The 14,573-nt window shown below is 43.7% G+C and overlaps 1 protein-coding gene across 1 annotated transcript; it reads right to left on the minus strand.

Annotated features, from left to right (window-relative positions):
* Positions 1-9,300: 9,300 nt before the first annotated feature.
* On the minus strand, positions 9,301-13,082 carry HRH3 (histamine receptor H3). Its single transcript, XM_017815210.1, has 3 exons — positions 12,623-13,082; positions 12,400-12,587; positions 9,301-11,491 (listed from the first exon to the last, which is right to left on the minus strand). The coding sequence occupies exons 1-3, from the start codon at positions 13,080-13,082 to the stop codon at positions 10,613-10,615; spliced, it is 1,527 nt and encodes a 508-aa protein (XP_017670699.1). The 3' UTR covers positions 9,301-10,612.
* Positions 13,083-14,573: the final 1,491 nt, after the last annotated feature.

A 14,573-nucleotide genomic window follows, 5' to 3' on the forward strand; every position in this document is an offset into this window, starting at 1 on the left:
AAAAACCTCTGTGCTCACAGGAGCTTTCACCCTTACTCTTGGTGCTGACTGTAACCTCAGTTCTTGAGGGGAGAGCAGTGGTGTTTACTGATCTGTGAAAAGCTCAGCAGGTTTCCTGACAGCTTCCCAGAATGTCCCGTTGATCCTGGAATTGAGTTCTTCCTGCTCAACACTTCAGCCACCTGCTCTGGGGTGACAGCACCATGTTCTTGCAGGGTTCAGAGAGGCTTTGCAGGATCCCTTCCTCTGGTGATGAAAAGTGCCCAATAGCTCCAGCTGTAGTGTTGGAACAACTGTTTGTAAGCGCTTTAACTTTACCAGAGTCAGTACACAGCTGTACCAAGGGGAGTCACCTCCCGCCTCAGGGCCCCTGCCAGTGCAAACACCAGTGACTGTGCTCACAGAGCTGAGCAAATCACTTGGGCCACGTTTCTCCAGAGTGCTCCTTCAGATTTAGCATGAAGATCTCCTGGATCCCGTTCCAGTGGGGGCACAGGGCTGAGGAGGAGAAGAAAAAATAATTCAGTTCAGAGAGAGAATGATGAATTGTTTCAGGGAAGAGTTAAGTGCTATAGGACTTCTTCCCACTTTTTTTGGCTGGGGTTATTTTGGTGGATTTCTTCTGTGTGACTTTCCTTAACTACTTTGTGCTTTCCTCTGCTGAGCCTTTGATGCTGTCCTTGCTTTTTAAGCTGGCAACAGGAGAGATGTGGTAGATTTTATTTCCCATTCTGACAATAAGCCATGGGAATTTAATGTGAATTGAAGTCCAGTCAATTCTCTATTTCCTGGAGGAGCTTGAGCCATAATTTTGTTTAGCACTTCACAGTTCTAGTACTCATCTTTTTAATGCATTTTTTTTTAGTACATGATTACAACACTATTTTGGTGCTAATTGTAGGGGTTTTAAAGTTATTTGCAGTTCTCTCCCCCTTTTTAAGACCTTGGAAAACGTAGGTGGTTATCAATTGCACAAAAAAAGAAAATAGAGTGGTAATGTAAAAACAAGCATTAAAAAGGACCACACTTTTAAACATGTGGATATTGAGGACTCAACGCAGTACATTAACTAAAGCATTGAATCAGTGTGTTTAAGCATGAGATATTTTGCAATCTGCTTTACTTGTGATTTGTAAAGCACTTCTTTGTATTACCTAATTTTTTTTTATATTAGGGAAATTTCTTTCACTATTGTCTGTGTACTTACTAAGCCTCTTCATAGTAATTTCTGTTTTTAAGTAGATTTATGGTAAGTACTCTGACTCAATTGACCGTGTGTAACAACTTATCTGTTGTTTTCAAATATTAATTCAAATTACAGAATGACAGGAGTGGCTTTGAACCAGAGATGCCTGTGATATTGGAGCGGGATCTTGCCATAGTTTGTACATGTTTGTACAAAACCACAATCTAACTGCTTTGCTGTCCTGTCTTCCAGGGAATGCTGTTAACTGGGCTTGATGGCCAACACCCCCAATGTTGGGACCAGAGGTCAGGTTGCAGGTGTGCAGCTTAATGAGTTCTTAAATGAGTGGCAGGTGGAACAAAACAGGGAGCAGACAGGCTGCTGGAATGTCAGTGTGTTGTTTGAACTGCTAACTCTGCAATGGAAATTAAACAACACTGAATATATAATATTTCAGCTTAATCTTTCTGCAAATATCATTGTTGTGTGAAATGGATTTTTTGCAAGTAGCAGGGTTACGTTTGCTTTGAGAGCTTTTGTTTTTGGGAGCACCGTAGCCTGCAGGAAGAACAGGTAGGTTAGAGCTCGGCATCTCTTTCACAGCCCTGTTGTAACTGAAAGTTTTATTTTGGTTTTGGACCGCTAATAATGAATTCATCAGCATTGTGAAAATGGCTTTGGCATAAATTAAACCTCCATTCTGATACTGCTAAACTTCATCCAAATGTTGACGTGGGCCTGGCCTTTGAGGAACAACTTTGTTTTCTGCTTGTCTTCCATAGTGCAGGTTCCAGTGGCATTCCCCAGGAACAAGTTTTCCCATTTTGTTAAACAGAGATTAATTCTGGCTGCACTACAGAGGTCTGGGAAGATTGCAGTTATTGCTGTTCGGAGGGGAAGTTACATTTGTGTGCCAGTAATGATAACGGATGATTTTACAACTCTTGATAACAGAACAAAGCTCCCTTCAGGCTGTGCTCTTGATTTTTCCTTAAGCAGTTCTGAAATTTATCATGTGTTTTGTGCCCATTTCTCTGAGACATAAAACTGAGCTGGTAGGACAAAGGCAGGGAGATTTTTTATCAACCTTGTTTTAATGTTGAGACTGTGTTTGTCCTTCATTTCCCCACCGAGAGTAATTTTTCATCTCCTCTCCACTGACTGAAATAGCATTGTCCAAGGAGGCACGATTTCTCATCCACAGAGCTTGGGTTTTTGATTCTGCTCTTGTTTATATAAAATATTGTTTTGACTCCTTGAAGTGTGCATTCCTTGGTCAGCTCTGTTCTTTGCTTATTGCTGTGCTGTTATGCCACTAAGTTGGTGACATGCATTTGTATATTATAGATACATTGCCTGACTGATGAGTGAGGACAAAAGACCAGCCATACTACTAATCCATATAGTTATGGTTTAATAACTGACTCGTTGTCTGCATGTTTCATTTCAGTAAGAAGTAATGGCAGTGGGTTGTTACTTTGTTACAATCTATTTTATTCTGGTAACATTCCATTAATTTTAATTGGAGGGGCTGGCATGATGCAATGGTCACCAGGCTCAGGTTGGTGGGGTTTTTAACTGGAATGTAGCACTGCAGCACACTCAAATGCTGTTATTTTATGTCATGATTAGTGAGCAAAACAAGACACAAAACATGAAGAGCCTTGTGCTTATTCACATATGCTGAAAATGTTTTATACGGACACAATCACCTTTTAAAAATGCAGATTTAGAAATGCACTTAAATCCAGCCTTACTAACACTGATTGAAAAGCAGGACTGCAAACGAACTGCTGAACAAATTATCTTTTGTTATTCAAATGCTCAGTGGGGCCTTTTTGTCTCTGTAACTGGGGAAATCGATAGGCAATTAATGTGCAGGTAAGAGTCAATATTTTAGAAAGCATCTTATGCTTTGGGATCAATTTTCGCCTATGGTAAAGCTTCGTCATAGTTTAAAGATTTCTCATTTGAATCTTGACATTTGGGTTCTGGGTGCTTAATTACCACTGAGGCTGGAACATCACTGTTTTCCAAAGACGTGTGAATCTCACCCAGTGCATCCTTTGTACACACTCTTAATCAGCCATTGATAGAAATTGGCTGTTCGCTCTCTAAATCCAGATAAATTAATCTTCCACTAAAAGTGGAAAATGCTTATGAAGAAAAATATTTGCATGAGGCAATGTAATTGCTAAAACACTGGTTTGTCAAGAAGACATCTGTGATATTACAGATGAAGTATCCATATTTTGATTATCTTATTCATGAAGTCGTACTGGTTTGTGGCTATTCATTTCCTGTTGTTTTCCTCTGTTATAAATCAGGAGATGAGTTTGGGCAGCCAGAGTGCTTTGTCCAGACAGGACTCACATTTATCACATTTAAAAAGTAACCTGGTAAAAGGTCACTGTATTAAATCAATATGTTTTTTTACTGCATTGCTTTAGAAAACGTTGATTTTCTTCGCTTACCCGCCCCCACAGCAGACGTGTAATGGAAGTTTAAAGCAGTGGTTCAAATCAGCAATTACTGGGATGCTGAGGTGTGTCTAGAAAAACAAAACCTGGTAACATTAAATAACTTCAGTGCCAGAAGCTGAGGGTTTGAAGGTTGCCCATCGATGTGATGGGTTAGGCCCCATGTTACCTGTGCTTGAGGCTCTTGTATCTATAGACTGAAAAAAATGTATTTTATTTTGGCAAGCCGCCACAACTCTGTTTCTGTATCAACCAAAATTTTCTAGCTTCATTAACTAATTTAGCTTCATTAACTAATTTATGGCCATTAGGAAAATGGCTTTGAGGGATGAAAATTTCATGAGTTTAATTTTTTTATATAATTATTGTTACAGTACCTAAAGTTTGTGAGTATTTTTTTTTTTTAACCTTCTTTCACTGGTAGAAACTGGATCACAGGAGGCTGAAGTCCAAGTCTAGCCAGGATGGGAAAAGTGTCCCACTGATTTTAGAAATTTTGAATTAAAATATCTGTCTGGATTTGGACCTCAGTGACTTGCATGGTCACACAGAAATTCTGTGGCAAGGCAAAGAACCTGGAATTTGAAAAAAATCTGAAAAAAATCTGCCTTCCACAAAATCCTCAAGTATCCACTTCACCCTCTTCATGGAACTGCATTCCATGATAGTGTTTAGGAACTTTAGGAGAGCTCACTCAGGTATCTCTGATTTATTTTTTTAAGGCATTCAAGATTTTTTTCACAGTAAATAAAACTTGATTTGTAGATAGACAAAAATGATCGCCATGCGAAACATGTACAGTTTGCCAACTGGTGCTACTAATTGATGCAATTATCACTAATTAAATGTTCTAAAGATAGCGATTTTTGTAATGCTTTTTCAATGGGTTGAAGTGGCTTACGAAGCTGATCAACACAGAGCAGTTCTAGAATTGTGTATTAAGACCAAATTAAGTTAGTGCAACAGAAGATATTTTCCTAATGTATTTATCCTGGAACAAAACCAATATCACACTTAGCTAACCAGGTCACTTGATGAATGAGTGCACAGTAGGAGATTTGCTTTTAGTGAATATCCAGCCTAAAAAATAGTTATATTCCCACTTTCATGCTAGTAAAGCCTGAGTGCTTATATACTAATGGAGAAAATAATTGCAGAGGGTCACGAATGTGATTGAATAAAGAAAGAACTTGTTCAGATTTTCTCAGAAAACATGTTATGCTTGTTCTTGTCTTTCAGTTAATAGATCTGCTTTTTCAAAGGCAATTTGGTAGATCCTGTCAGCACACAAATACCTCTTCAGAGTCTGCAGCACAAGTGGCATTTAGGCTGACTAAAATTTATGTTTTGTGTTCTTTTGTTGTGGAGGAGGTAATTCCTCTGATTTGATAACTTGTTGTGCCACAGTCGGGAGTGATTAATATTGATTACAAATATTTAGTATTTGCAAATGGTGACTGAAAGGCACTTCCCTAAAGTGGTGCACAGTGATGATTCTCAGTGAAATAGTTACTGAGGTGAAAATATGGTTATTAAGATGAGTCAATCATAATGACCTTAAGTAGCTGATTTCCCAGTTTTCAGTTGTCTGTTCAGAACTTCAGCTGGGGCACCTCTCAAGAGGTGAGTGAAGGAAGGTTGTATTTCTGGGGTTTTTTTCCAAAGGAAATTAGGAAGTCCTCGTGTTCTCAGAAACCACTTTTGAGATGGTCACTTTGCAGCAGAGTTCAGGGACATGTGGGACTTGTGAGGGGGAATTTCTAAGGGATTTCAGCTCTATCTGCCATAGATGAACTGTTCTGCAGGCTTCTGTTTGCGTGAGTTCTTCCCAGTGAGAGCTTCAGAAAGGATATGTTGGGCATTTTGGTCCTCTGCTGTGGTTTTAAATTACCTTGTTGATGAATACTTGCAATGACAGTCACCATATTTGACTTCAGTCTTTCCTGTACTCTAGAATTAGCTCTATGTCAGAATTCCTCTGTCTATACAGTTCTGCAACATCTTTGCAACATTCCTTTTGAGTAAAAGTATTAATGGCAGCAACAAAACATCTTCTTACTTGTTACTTTCATGAAAGCTCTTGGATTAGTTTAATTCCTGCTTCTCAGAATGCTGACCAGAAGCCTCATAGAGTTATTATACATATTATTTTATCCCTGCATATTTTGAATACAAGCTGTATCAGAGACATTAAATGGTGTTTTAACCATAATGGTCTATTAAATTTTGCGCCTTTTAAAGTGTAAATTATTTCCATAATGGAGGGCGATTGCTCTGCTTTGTCAATCCCTCATCAATTCATGGACCCTGCAGGGTGTACGTGCAACCTCGTGTTTGAGGGATTATATATGCAACCCCCATCATTGTTTGTTCTTCAATAAACAGCCTCTAATGACTAAAGCTGTGTGTGAGCTGTTATTTAACAGCTAAAAAATTTGCCAGAACTGTTATTGCCCTTCTAGCAGAGAGCTTGTTGTTTGTGAATGCTCAGAGGGATCTTGAATCAGATTATTAACTCCTTTGCAATCAGTTTTCCTTCAGTGTTAATTGTGCTGCTAAATCCCAGGATATTGTGTTTAAAAATAACTCAAAAGTCAGTGTCACATCACAGACACATTTTTATGCTTGAAAGAACAGATGCCTAAGTTGTGGGTGCAACCTGCCTGTAACAACTCGAGTCTTGCTGTGAATTGTGTGTTTACATGCACAGGAGGGATGCTTATGATGTTTGTACACACACATCTCAGAACTACCTCTCTTCATACCTTCTCCTTGCCACCTCTAGTATATGATCATTGTGTATCGTGGCAGGAGGTCCTAGGAATTATTGGCAGGTATTTGATGTATAAGACAAACCTTTACAACACAACAAAAGGTCCTGCTTGGTGCCTCTGAGTAATTTTAAAAAAAAAATTCAGGTTGTAGAATTTTACGAATGGAAAAATATTAGTCTTGTTCTTCCACCACAGATGTGCACATGTAGCTCTACCTGAGATGTTTGGTATTTGGATTAAATATGAGCTCCCTTTTGTTCCCAGACTGTGCAAGCAGCTTGTAAATTATGGAGTAAAAATGAGGGGCTGTAACTACCTAGTAATAAGTAATGCCTATGCATCCTGGACTTTAGCACTAAAAATGGTGCTGATTTAACAACTCATCAGCATTTCTGAGCTTGCAACGAGAGATGTAGGGACAGAGCTGGGCTTTTTGCCTTTGAGGTGTGTACAAGTCTTTCTCTCCTAGGTAGCAGTGTCTTTGTTGAAGTGAATGCCAATGATAATTTTGTATCTCAATAAAATGATGGTGCCAGGTTATAGATAAGACCTTTCACCCTGCAGAATTCTAAACCCCGTAATTCTTTAATCCTGCAAATACAACTGTATTGACAGAAAATTGTGGTGAGGAGGAGTTTTAAGTCAAGGTTAAGGGAACAGAGAAGTGCTGTGAGTTCCCTACTGTCCACAGGAACATCTGTGCAATCTTAAATGAAAGGCTGGCTTTGTGGTGTCAGAAATCGAGAGACCTTTTCTTTTTTGTGGCACTCACCCAGGGCAGCCAGCAAAGAGTTTTTATTCTTGTTTTTATTCTTCTCACACCAGAAGTAAAGATAATAACACTCCTTATTGTGCCCCATCTATTTGCAGAGCAAGTTCTGTGGAGTGCAGGAGGTCTTTTTTTAAGTCCAGGTCTATACTGCAAAGTTGTGCTGGTGGCACTGCACGAGAGCTGAGGTTATAAAAAATTAATCCTCCCTCACAGAAATCATGTTGTTAAAGTTCTTTCTGGCAAGGATGCTGACCTCCTGTCTTTCCATCCTAGTTCTGCTATGAAAATGAATGTTCATTTGCAAACATGAAGGAAAACCATTAGCATTCTTTCAAATCAAAATATAATCACATCTTCCTGATTTCAAAGCTCTTCCCTCTTGGCAAACCTCATTAATTATCCCAGACAGGTGTTTTTGAACAAAAGCTCCTTCTTGTGTTCTCTCTTCTTCTCCAGCCTCCTACTTGAGCTAATGAAGCTTCAGTGATGTTTGTGGAACAATGGAGCAATTTATGTAACTGTAGGTTGGAGAGAACAAATAAGGAATGGTAATTGAGGAGGGGCCGGAGGAGAGGCTGAGGGAGCAAAGTTCCTCTGTCTGTGTAAAGAGATCTCTCATTATTGGTGATTGGGGAGGAAGCATTACAGAGCCAAAAAGAAAGTAGCTGTGCTGATAAAAAATGTTCTTTGATAGTTTATTGATATGCAGATGCTGCTCTATGAAAGGACCACAGACCTTCTTACGTCCTTGAGTTAACGGAGTGTAGGTTTGGGTTAAGGGAGGGGAACTGGCATTGCCTCCACACGGCTCCTGTGGGAAGTCACTGATTTAAAAAACTCCTGGGCATGACTTACAGCGGTGTGAATGCTGTTTACTAACACCCTGTGCATAAATTGGGTGGTTCTCTCTGGAATTAGCTGGGCTTCTTTTCTGTGTGCACTATGGCATTGAAGACTCTGTGCTTCACTCAATATTTGATGCATATTTATAATTACAGCAGGTCTTTCCTGGTTGTTGAAAACAGGTCCTGCCTGCTCTGTTTATGCCTAGACAATAGGAAAGAGGCATTTTTTTTAGCAGGTATGGTAATATAAATTATACACAGATGTTTTGCTGGGCTAGTTGACAAGCAGCCCTACCTTGTCTAGAGTGGTTATTCATTTTCACAGTTCTTACCTGATTATGCCTAGAAACTCCCTAGTCCCTGCCTCTTCCAAATGCATATAGACATTTATATTCTGAACACTAAAAATCAGCAGAATTCAAATACTCTTTTAAGCATGTTTGAATTAGTCATCAGCTACTCTGAAACTTCTCGACCAGCTCAGAACATTTTCAGTATGAAAACCAGGCTCAGGTGTGACTTCATGTCCAGGCATAAGTAGTTATTTTTCTTTTTTATTTGGCAAGGCAAGAGCTTTTATTTCAGGAAGGAATGTAAGTATCTTCCCTGCAAAATCCACTAATGAATAAAATTACTTTCAGCCAAGTGTAGATAATTCTGCCCAAATGGAGATCAGAGACCATGAAAATACTGTGCAAAAGGCTCACAATGAAATATGTCCATTTCTTCACTCTTTGGGAAATGAAGGTGTAACAACCAGTACCTTTTTATCAGACTCAACAGTCTAGTAGTCCCACTTCTCCTGATGAACAAAGGAAGAGAATCACAGCTGGAAACTGGTGCCTTGGTCACGTTATAACTCTTTCGTTTTTAGGCAGGCCAGTGGGTTTTGTAAGTCACAGGAAGAATTAGTGTTAATGTAACTCAGAGTTAATGTTAATCTCAGTTGCATGTAACATGCTCTGGAAAACACCCCAGGTTGGAGAGAATTGAGTGATGTGCACTCTCCACACCCTCAGTGTGCTGTCAGCAGCCTGCTAAGCAGAGGTAAGAGACACTCAGCTGTTTTGGGAGCTGTTTTGGGGGTTTTTTTTGTGAGATTCATAGGCTTATCTGCCTCCTCTGGCAAATCCATAAATGTTTTACTTCCAGTTGGATTTTATCATTCCCACCAACACCTTGTTTACCATAAAATATTCAGAAAGCTTCATATAAAAATACTTTATTATGGTTTTCAGAAGGGAGCAGACAGAAGGGAAAGGTACGAGCATCCTGTCAATTCACAGTACATGTATTTCAAAGGGTACATTTTAACCCATATATAAACAAACTGACAGAACATGTCACAAGACTGAAACATCATATACATAAGACAAGTCATCATTTAAATCCTGACTTCAGATGACAATACCAATCTACTTAACAAATATCACTGGAATACAGTTGGATGGCATTTTCTTTTACTCCTAGAGGCAGCCAAAAAGCAGTTTGCTTGCAACAGCGAGATGTAATTGGCAATCACAACATCATAAGCTTTTGGGTACTACTTTACAGCATTTGGGCTTCTATTTGTAAATGTAGTTTTCAGACTTATGATCTTGAGCTTTCCCTGTGCAATATGAGTGTTTGCCACGGCAACTAAATACATGTTTGTGTTACCACATCACTGAGCAGTGCCAACAGAGATGGGCAGTGGAAGTCATCTGCTTTTTGGTCATACTCTGTGCCCAAAGAGGTTACAGAACACACGGCCGGGTGTGATGAAGCATGAGATGGGAAGCAGAGATAAAATGCCCAAGATTTTATGTTAAAACCAAGGCTAGAACCCCTGGTCTCCTGAATCTGGTGCTCTGCCTGTGGAATTAGTTGACTGCTTTGAAAAAATTAAGAAATTAAAGAATTGATGCTCATGTTGACTGATTATGTTGATCTCCATCCAAGTGATGTATTTTAAAAGGAAGAATGCAAATATTCTGAATCTTGCTAAAATTCCCCACTTCTTGGGGAGTGGAAGGGACAACTATTGCACCCCATCAATAGGGATCCAGATTATGGCTGCAGCTGCTGTAGCAAAAAGGATAAATGAGGTGTTTCCTCCGTGTAGTATCTTAAGAAAAAACACTCCCATTTATGGGAAAAATCAGGTGTGCAAACAGCTAAACTGTAATTTAGTGCAATGGTTTAAAGTCAGATATTAATTTCTTAGCTTTTATTTTTCCGTTTCCATTTTTCTTTATTTTAGCAAGATGCTGGTGCTGCTCAGCCTGACTAGGTGGCAGCAGAGCTCTTTTGTGGCACCTGCAAGTGGCGGACACAGACTTCACCGTCTGTGGTTAATGTCAAAAAAACAAACCCTTTACCCTCCTATGCTGTGGGATTTTGTTGTTGATGAACTAGAATAAATTAACAGTGGTCTTCCTGCTGCCTTCCTCACCTGCCCCAGACCACTGCTCCCAGGTCCCAGGTTCTTCCAAGGAAGAAAGCTGCATTCCTACACCAATGCTGGAGTATTAAACCAAGACTCTTCTCATCCTCACACAGGGCTGGCTTCACTTTCAGCAGTTCTGAAGGGCATCATGAGGTTGAATCTTCAGCTTCTTGGGACAGAGGAGTTTAATAAAAGCCCTTCTGAAGCTGTAGTGGCAGAGAGGGTATAGGACAGGGTTGATGGCCGAGTTGATCCACAGCAGCCAAAAGGAAGTCTCGTACCAGTACTCTGAGATGCAGTGGCCGTGGCAGCCAGCACGGATGATCATCAGGAGAGTGTATGGTGCCCAGCAAATCCCAAAAATGCCCACGATGATTGCCAAGGATTTGGCCACTTTCTTGTCTCTAGAGAGCCTGAAGTGTTGAGTCGTGCTCTGGGACACGACCTTCATCCGTTTCTCTAAGGACGGAGTGGATGCTGAATTTTTACAGCTCTTTTTATTGCAACACCTGGGTTTTCCAGAGCTCTCCGAGCTTGTTGTCAGCACGTCTTTGGCACCCAGGCTAGAAGTGGAGGCTGTTGCTTGAGCTTTGCTCTTAGAGAGGTCGAGGGTTTCAGCTGACTCCTTCTGCTCCCACTTAGAGCATTTCAAAGAAAGCTTTGCTTCTGGGCTCGTTTCCATCTCTTCAGTGAAGGACTGGTTGTGCACTTCATGGAAAATATCCAGGCGTATCTTGGTACGCTTCTGTATGTTCAGGTAAATGCTCAGGTTGAAAAACATTACACTGATGAAAGGGGTGAAAAACTCCAGGGTAGAGGCTGTCATGAGAAAATACCAGTTGTAGAAAAACTCAGCATAGCACTCCCCAGTGGGAATGATACTCCGGCCTGATATGTACTCCCAGCTGATAATGGCAGGTCCGTACAGCAGGAATGCCAACACCCACACCATCACCATCTTCAGCACTGCTTGCTTGGTGTTGCCTTGCTGGGCTCTGTAAGCGACCTGCAACAGGAAAACCTTTTCTTAAGGATGGTCACACACCCCAGCTGGTTGAGGCTCCTCACAAATGAGCCGGTAGCGTTCCTGGTAAAGTTGCTAGGCAATACCCCGGCAGTCTAATAAGCTCATATGCCTTAGGCAACAGGAGCAATTGCTAGATAAATCAAACTCTTGCAGGGAAGATTTACAACGCTCGTTTTGCAGCTCTGAAATGTGGTGTCTTCTTAGTGGAAATGTACTGACTTGGCTGGAGCCCGGCAGTCACCTGCACCCACCACTTGCCTGAGCTGTCCCCAGCTACTCCCTGTAACTCCCAGGGAGATGCATGCATCAAACTCCTGGGCAAAGCAGGCATCCAGCTCTGGCTCCCTCTGAGCCTTGCAGGTACTCTGTGTTGTATTTGGAGTCAGGGAAGGAGCAAACAGGAATGGATCAGATCTACCTGCTCACTGCCTGCTCATGACGGGATGAGCATTTTTATCTCCCCACATACCCAGAGACCTCAGGGCTGTGCCCTGCCAAGGTTGGCACTGCAATCTACTGCCTTGGTAGCCAGGGAGAAGCTGTGAGTCTGACTGCAAACCACTTGTTCATCCTGGTGATGATAAGCCCCTGCAAGTTAATAATAGGTCTGCTTACCTCGCTGGCTCCCTTGTACACTACTGTCCTGTCATGTGGGAAGGGAACACCTGCACAATGGGGTCTGAGGCTTAAGTGATTTAATTATGCCAGGAATACTAATCTGAAACCAGAGCTGAATTATGTATTTGTGGATAATTATTGCTTTCCATCACCAGGCTGAAAGATTCATAATTTCTGGAGGATTCAAAAGCTTTTAATTATTGCAGAGAATCTGGAGAATAAGGCAGAAAGAGAGTTGTTTCCCTCTCAGCTGCCATGACAGGACTCACCGCTCTTGTCACCGAGAGGAATCTGTCATAGCTAATCAGTACGATGTTGAAGACCGAAGAGGTGCAGAGCAGGTAATCAACTACCAGCCAGAGTTTGCAGAGGCTTTTCCCGAAGATCCATCTCCCCGTCAGCACATAGGGCACGTACAGGGGGATGCAGAAGGCACCTGCAACCGGACGGGTACGTTCTCGTTGAGAAGAGGGGTGTCTGCAGCGTGGGTGCCCCCGGGGAGAGCCGCAGGTGCCGCGCTGGGACCGCGGGACCCGCCGGGGGCGGCGGGAGGGGACGCCGGGACCGCGGGAGGGTGTCGGGGGGCGGGAGCGGGGCACGGCCGAGGGGACCCGCGGTGCCGGTGGGGCAGGAGGGTGCCGGGGTGCCGGGCAGGAGGAGCCCCGGGCGCCGCTGCCCGTCCCGCCGCCAAGTTGCCGGCGGTCCGTGCGGGACGCGGGGCCCGCGGGGGCGGCACTTTACCTACTAGGAAATCCGAGATAGCCAGGTTGAGGAGAAAGAAGTTGTTCTGGGTGCGCAGGCTGGAGTCCGCCACGAAGGCGAGCATCACCAGCGCGTTGCCGGCCACGGTGACGGCGATGAGCAGGGCCATGAGCGCGGCCAGCGCCGCAGTGCCCGCGGCCGCGAAGCGCCCGGCGGCGGCCGAGCCGTTCAGCGCCCCGCCGCTCTCCATGGCCCCGCCGCTCCACCGCCGCGCCGTCGCCGCGGGACTGCTGCCCCTCCCCGCCCCCCCCGCCTCCCGCCCCGCCAGCATCCCCGCATACTCCCCCAGAGCAGCCCCGAATCCCCCGGAGCATCCCTGCATCCCTACAGAGCATGCCTGAATCCCCCCAAGCATCTCTGAGCATCCTTACGTTCTCCCTTGCCCTCTCAACACGGGAGCACCCCTGTATTACCCCAGAACGTTCCTACATTCCTCCAGAGCATCCCTGAATCCCTACACAGCAAACCCGAGCATCCCCACGTTCTCCCTTCCCCTCTCAATCCGGGAGCATCCTTGCTTTACCCTGGAGCATCCCTGCATCCCTGAAGAGCATCCCTGAATCTCTCCAGAACATCCCCGAATCCTCCAGACCATTCTCTCCCATTCCTCTTTCCCCTCTCAGCCTGGGAGCATCACTGCATTACCTCAGAGTATCCTTGCCCCCACCCACAGAGCATCTCTACATTCCTCCTTCCCCTCTCAACTCAAGAGAATCCTTGAATTCTCCCAGAGCATCCTTGCATTTTGCACAGCAACATTCCTGCATCTCCCCAAAGCATCCCCCAAGACAGAGGCCGGGGGAGCGCTTATGATTCCTGCCGTGGGGACTGTGCCTTAGTGAGAGAAGTAGAGGTCGAGGCTTCACTTGCCTTTTAATCAGAGGCAGCCAGGAGGGCTCCCTGGGCAAGTGGAGCATGGAGGGTGATGCTTTTGCCTGTGCCCCTCATGGGTGGCAGGAGGAAGATGCAGACCTTGTCACTTGGTCTGGAAACCAGGAAGTCCTTGCTCCCAGCTCCAGGGAGGCAGTTAATGGTCCCTCCTCCCTCCACTTGTTCAGCTTTTTGTGGCCAAAGAGAATAACTTTTTTCTGAGTACTTGCTTTTGCTGGTGATACTGCAGGATGAAATTACCTACAGCTGTACAACCCCTACACATGGCCCATGCTCCAGACCTCGGGAGTGGAAATGTCACGAGTGTCATGTCACTGGGCAGGATCAGCTCCACAATCAGCACTTCTGGAGGTCGTCACAGGGATGTGCAGAGTAGCAACACTGGAAACCAGAGAACGATACTGGCTGGAGCCCTTGGCCAAGCACTCTTCTTTCTGGAGAAGTCTGGTAAGTCGTGTGAGTCTGTGAGGAACAGATAAAAAAGCAAAGCAAGAAAATTGTGCAAACCTAGAAACATGTTTGAAGCTAATACCCAGGGGTTTTGCCACCTTCTGATTGCTCCAAAAGCTATTTTCACATCAGGAACTGCTACAGCCTCGCTGCATTTCTCTTCAAACCCACTACCAGAGCCACTGTCTTGATAGCAGTGGCTGATCCTGCTGGGAGGAGGGTGAGAGGGCTCTCGGTCTCCGCTGCTGCCACGTCCCGACAGAGGATGTCACTGTGGGCTCGTGGGAGCCGCGGGTGAGAGAGCTGAGGATGCCGTGGAAACTCCTGGTCAATGGGAGAG

Source organism: Lepidothrix coronata, unplaced genomic scaffold, assembly GCF_001604755.1.
Source record: "Lepidothrix coronata isolate B3197 unplaced genomic scaffold, Lepidothrix_coronata-1.0 Scaffold49, whole genome shotgun sequence".
Taxonomy (NCBI): Eukaryota; Metazoa; Chordata; class Aves; order Passeriformes; family Pipridae; genus Lepidothrix; species Lepidothrix coronata.